Here is a 5,661-nt window from a genome sequence, read left to right on the forward strand (position 1 = left end):
CTTCTGACAGATTCTGACCAGCTTCTGACCAGCTCCTGACAGCTTCTGACCAGCTTCTGACAGCTCCTGACATGCTTCACTTGTATAGACAATCAGAAAGGCTCTCTAACCCGTATCTGTGCAGCATGACAGATTGTGATTATTCTGCCTTACAAATTGGGACTTTGCAACACTTTCAGTTTATTACTAACCCCTCTTATGGCCATTTAGTGCCACCATGTGGTTCTAATATGTTATGACCATCACTACTACCGGTGTCCAATAATATTTTTTACACATGTTTTATATCTAGAAATGAAAACACAAAATTATAAAACAGTGCATCAACTCATCATTTCATAAAGATCACAAAATCCAGCATTATATTTTGAACATCATGGAACACTTCAAAAGCTTCCTCCCTCTTTGGAAAATCATTTCGAGGCTGTATTCACAAGAACTCTCTTCCACATTAAACTATTCACCCCTACACCTTTAACTCCAGATCATACCCCATCTCCCAGTCCCATCCATCCCAGTCACAGTGTTCCTGGTTGTCTCTCTGTGCTCTATCAGTGACTGTGAACATTATTGGTGTGTGGTGGCATGGGCAGAACAGTCCTCCCATAATATGGCATGCCGAAGGCTGGGCTCTTTCCCGCTATGTGGAGGTGGTGATGGTGGAGGTGATGAAGGTTTTCCACCTCCCCAAACTGCCTGAGGTGGAACAGCAGGGTTAACTTCCTGGTCATGGCCCTGAGTGTGAAGAAGAAGAGGAAGAAGCAGAAGAAGCAGAAGAAGAAGGGAGAGAGAGAATAGGAATATATTACATATCATGACTGTCTCTGAACAGATGCCATGACCATTGAGAGGTAAACATAGACTTTTTTCTGGTGTCCACGCTCTGCATGAGATTGGTTGATTCCACTGACAGTATAAGTCTACATCAGCTTTCCATAGACACTCCTCTGTGATGGCTCCTATATGGCTCAGGTGATAGAGCGTGGCACTAGAAACGCCAAGGTTGTGGGTAAAAGCATCTGATAAATGGCATACAGTACTATACAGTACATCATCCTACCTGAGGGCGAAGAAGGATGCCAGGAGCTCTGAGAGGATGAAGAGGAGGTAGATAGAGTGGACGGCCCTCTCCAGAGGGAGGATGATGATGTCCTCGTCAGTCAGGAAGAAGAGTAGAATGGGCAGTTGGAACAGGAAGGATATCAACCAGAACCCAGCCAGCTCTGGCACCTGATCACAGCGGGAGGAACACAGAGAAAGAGACTGAAGCGACAGAGTGGAAGAGACACAGAGAGAAAGAGACATACACACACAGATGTATGAAGACACACACACACACAGTCAGACACTCAGTGGGGCGTCCTAGCCAAGTGTTCGCGCAGTGGGAATGTTTACACACCTACTCACACAGGGTACTTAAACAGGCAGTGTATCAGATCAGATATTCATTGAGTTTGTGGGAAAGGGGGAAGACAGTGAAGGAGAGAGGGGGAGAGGAGAAGCGTTTCCAGAGAGGAAGCTAGGTTCAGTTACCTTCTCTTTGAGGTTTCCGATATAGCCCAGATAGAGCCTGGTGATTTCACAGATGGTAAGCAGAACCACTCCAGTCACAAGTAGAGCCTGGTAGTACCCAGGCAGGTAATACAACTATGACAGAAAGACATATTGTATTATTGATCTGGGTATTCCATACATAATACACTGAGAGTTGGGAAACCTTGGGGGAAACCTCTGAAGTCAGTAGGGAAAAAGCCACCTTTAGATCCAGCATGAGAACAGCAGAGACCCACCAGCATGGGAAATAGAATATGTTGAAGTACAGGATCATCTGAAGGGGTAGGTGAGACACCAACTCATTGACTGGAATATAAAAACATGAAACTATTTATATTTAAAGTTTCGCAATTTGAATTATACAAATGCTTTCCTAAATATCCAAAAATATATCCAAAAATATATAAAATACTTTTCCTAAAACAAAACAAAATCCCAAATAATATTTGACACAGGCATTATACAGCATACAGTACTCCATATATTGTAGCAGGCAACAGGCCTACCTGTTTTATCATCCTGGTCCTTGTTGTAGTCACTGCTAAAGTCCCCTGTCCTGTTGTTAGTGAACACGGATCCACCGACAGAGGCCAGGCCCATCCGGAGGTTCTGGGGTATGGGGGAGTAGAACACAGGCATTGTGGCCCAATACAACCAGTTACCGCTACCACTCTGTGTGTCCAGAAAAATGTATGCTATTCTTAAACTAATAGAAAATAAATTGGTGTATAGAAACAGAAGACAGAGTGTGTGTGTCCCTGATTGAGGACTACAGGGATTAGTCAGTTAACCAGACAGCAGCGTCTGCTAATCAGATTATCGGAGTGGTGGGAGGAGGAAGACAGGGGATTAGCACCCTTGACAGACCTAGGAGTGTGTCTCTGTCTCTGTATTCACTACATTATTATTGGGGTTTAATATGTGGGAGGAGAAAGTATGATGGCAATCAGCGGTTTTTAGATGACAAATTAAAAAATTAACAAGGAAAAAACGGAAAATATACTGAACAAAAATAAAAATGTAACATGCAACAATTTCAATGATTTTAGTAAGTTACAGATGAAGAAGCCAGACATGGAGGACTTGGATGATGTGGTTAAACGTGGTCTGCAGTTGTGAGGCCGGTTGGACGTACTGCTAAATTCTCTAAAACAATGTTGGAGGCGGCTTTTGCTAGAGAAATGAACATTCAATTCTCTGGAAATAGCTCTGGTGGACATTCCTGAAGTCAGCATGCCAATTGCATGCTCCCTCAAAACCTGAGACATCTGTGGCATTGTGTTGTGTGACAAAACTTCACATTTTAGATTGGCATTTTATTGTCCTCAGCACAAGGTGCATCTGTGTAATGATCATGTTGTTTAATCAGCTTCTTGATATGGCACACTTATCAGGTGGATGGATTATCTTGGAAAAGAAGAAATGCTCGCTAACAAGGGTGTTAACACATTTGAGAGCAATACGGGTTATTTTGTGCATATGGAACATTTCAGGGATCTTTTATTTCAGCTCATGAATCATGGGACCAACATTTTACATGTTGCGTTTATATTTTTGTTCAGTATACATAAAACCAATGAAACAGTACCCTGTAATAGGTTCAGGATTAATGAAGGTAATCTTTGAAGTCAACATTACCTTTTTGGTAGGCTAACTGCTATCATTACCTGCTGAAACTCTACTGTACAGCGTTTTATTTGGATGGAAGACAGACAGCATATTATGCCACAGAGTCAGCATGAGACACATTCTACGTAACTTGTTTAAACTTTTATTGACAAGTGTATATTTTAAAAGAGACAGTGTGGTAGGCTCTGCTCTGCATAGCTGCACCGAGTCGTTTGTTCTCAAATTAGGGTCTGGCTCATGTTGTGGCCTTGGGACCCCTCTCATCATCTGTGACTGGATGCAGTGACAGAGTCTGGCCACCAGATCTTATTGTGCTCACAACTCGTCCCTGGGGGCTCTCAAGGGAAAGTGTTGAAACTTCTTTGGCACCTCCTCTCCCTTCTGAGATCTCTTGTAGAAACCCAGAGAGTCCAGCAGGCTACTGATCTCATCCACCTTCATCTTCTTCACAGGGACAGTCTGATACAACACACACAAAATGCTTACATTCAGTACATGCAAGCGACCATGATAACCATAATAACCATTATGACCATAATGACCATAATAACCATAATGACCATAATGACCATAATAACTATAATGACCATAATGACCATAATAACTATAATGCCCATAATATCTATAATGACCATAATAACTATAATGACCATAATAACTATAATGACCATAATGACCATAATGACCATAATAACCATAATGACCATAATGACCATAATAACAATAACAACCATAATAACTATAATGACCATAATGACCATACTAACCATAATAGCTATATTGACCATAATAACTATAATGACAGTAATGACCATAATAACTATAATGACCACAATAACCATAATGACCATAATGACAGTAATGCAACAGGTTCACAAAAGACACAGAGGATTTATTAACATCACATTCTGTTTAACTGTTTCAGACTACACTGATATGCTCTTGTTTTTTTCCTTGCGTAATGCCTTCTTTAATTAGTTATTTATCCCTGCCTAATCTTGCAAGGCTTGAGTCAAGCTCGAGAAAATCGATGTTATTTCCCCAAGCATTTTGCTGATAATCTTTGTCTGACACATACAGTAGATGACATGGAACACCTTGAATGGGAATCCATATCTAACCTGAACAACCTCATCCTTATCATCATAGAAGATCAGACGTGGATTCTTCTCCTCTCCTGAATCATATTCCAGGTTGTGACTTCAGTGGAAAGGAGGATCAAGGAAAAAACATGTACAGCCGATATCCTGAAGACAGATTAAACCCAGTCCTGGACTAAACATCTATTTCTAAGAAGATTCTCCATAAAGCATTATCTGATGTTCATTCCCTGATTCTCCAGTTCAAGTCCAGGACTAGGCTCAATCTCTGTCTGTAGAATACAAGAACAATCTACTTATGGATATATTTCCACTGAGGTCAAACATCATTAAACATACTTAAACACTGACACATGATGGTTTCAAATAATTATTTTTCCCGAAGGCCTGGTTAGACACACTTGTGGTTTGAGGCCAATTCATGCTAGTATAAAACTGGGCTGTCGCTAACACAAATTGTCTTGTTTATCTGGGAGGTTGTGAGAAAATACAAAAAGGCTTTCTAACCATATGAGGTAATAACAACTCAGTACAGTTCAATGCAGACTTGATCTGACAAGAAGCGATCAGCCTGTTACAAATCTGCGTAGTAACCACAATAAAATGCTACTGCCCATAATTGTATCTGAAACCTCCACAGAAACCACAATAGAAGGATACTACAATGCCCATCGCTCCATAAGGAACGTATAGAGCTCAGGCATCTTCTTGATGGCTCATCCAACTACACTTGGAGCCTGAGGGAAAGAGGAACAGACAATGAGCATTCGTCATTCACCACGACCACCATGTCTAATGTGCTTCTCTGCAGTTAGATTAAAGATAGTGTAGCCTCCATGTGTTAGCAATAAATGTGTCCTGCTCCGCAGTATAACGTTTAACCAAGTACAGTCATTTGACGATCTGAATCACCACATCGGTAAGACTTACCTTTAGTATGCCCTTGGCTATTACAGGTCTCTCTTCAATAGCTGTATCTGTGACAATTTCTTCCGTCATTCCTGTGGCAGTAAAGGCCAGCGTGAGCAACAAAAAGGTCCACATGTTCGAGCCTATACCTTGCTTCTTGAGTCTTCAGTGGAGTTCTTTCGACAAATGACACAGAAAATTACCTTGGGGGTGACACTAGACCCCTTTGCTCAGGTTGGACTGAACCAGGATGCAGGGCTGAGGGGGGAGAGGGTCCCTTGAATTTTTTTTCTCCTATTTTTTGGGGGGGGTTATACTCAATGACAGACATTATGGGAAATTGTCACCAGATGGGAATAGTACTTGTTCTATTTGCAATGGATTGGATATAAATAAAGATGTTAATGAACACTTTCTATCAGGATTGAAACCCCCTGACTAACTCCGCAAAAGGTCCTCTGTCTCTGTA

The 5,661-nt window shown here is 41.4% G+C and overlaps 2 protein-coding genes across 2 annotated transcripts; both read right to left on the bottom strand.

Annotated features, from left to right (window-relative positions):
* Positions 1–544: 544 nt before the first annotated feature.
* On the bottom strand, positions 545–2,193 carry zgc:112294 (transmembrane protein 17A). Its single transcript, XM_064936375.1, has 5 exons — positions 2,061–2,193; positions 1,757–1,860; positions 1,534–1,647; positions 1,061–1,230; positions 545–735 (listed from the first exon to the last, which is right to left on the bottom strand). The coding sequence occupies exons 1-5, from the start codon at positions 2,191–2,193 to the stop codon at positions 552–554; spliced, it is 705 nt and encodes a 234-aa protein (XP_064792447.1). The 3' UTR covers positions 545–551.
* Positions 2,194–3,356: 1,163 nt separating this feature from the next.
* On the bottom strand, positions 3,357–5,411 carry selenoe (selenoprotein e). Its single transcript, XM_064936376.1, has 4 exons — positions 5,214–5,411; positions 4,944–5,020; positions 4,305–4,383; positions 3,357–3,642 (listed from the first exon to the last, which is right to left on the bottom strand). Exons 1-4 carry the CDS (start codon positions 5,325–5,327, stop codon positions 3,499–3,501), a joined length of 414 nt encoding a protein of 137 aa, XP_064792448.1. The 5' UTR covers positions 5,328–5,411; the 3' UTR covers positions 3,357–3,498.
* Between the last annotated feature and the right edge of the window lie 250 nt (positions 5,412–5,661).

This window comes from Oncorhynchus masou, chromosome 25 (genome assembly GCF_036934945.1).
Source record: "Oncorhynchus masou masou isolate Uvic2021 chromosome 25, UVic_Omas_1.1, whole genome shotgun sequence".
Taxonomy (NCBI): domain Eukaryota; kingdom Metazoa; phylum Chordata; class Actinopteri; order Salmoniformes; family Salmonidae; genus Oncorhynchus; species Oncorhynchus masou.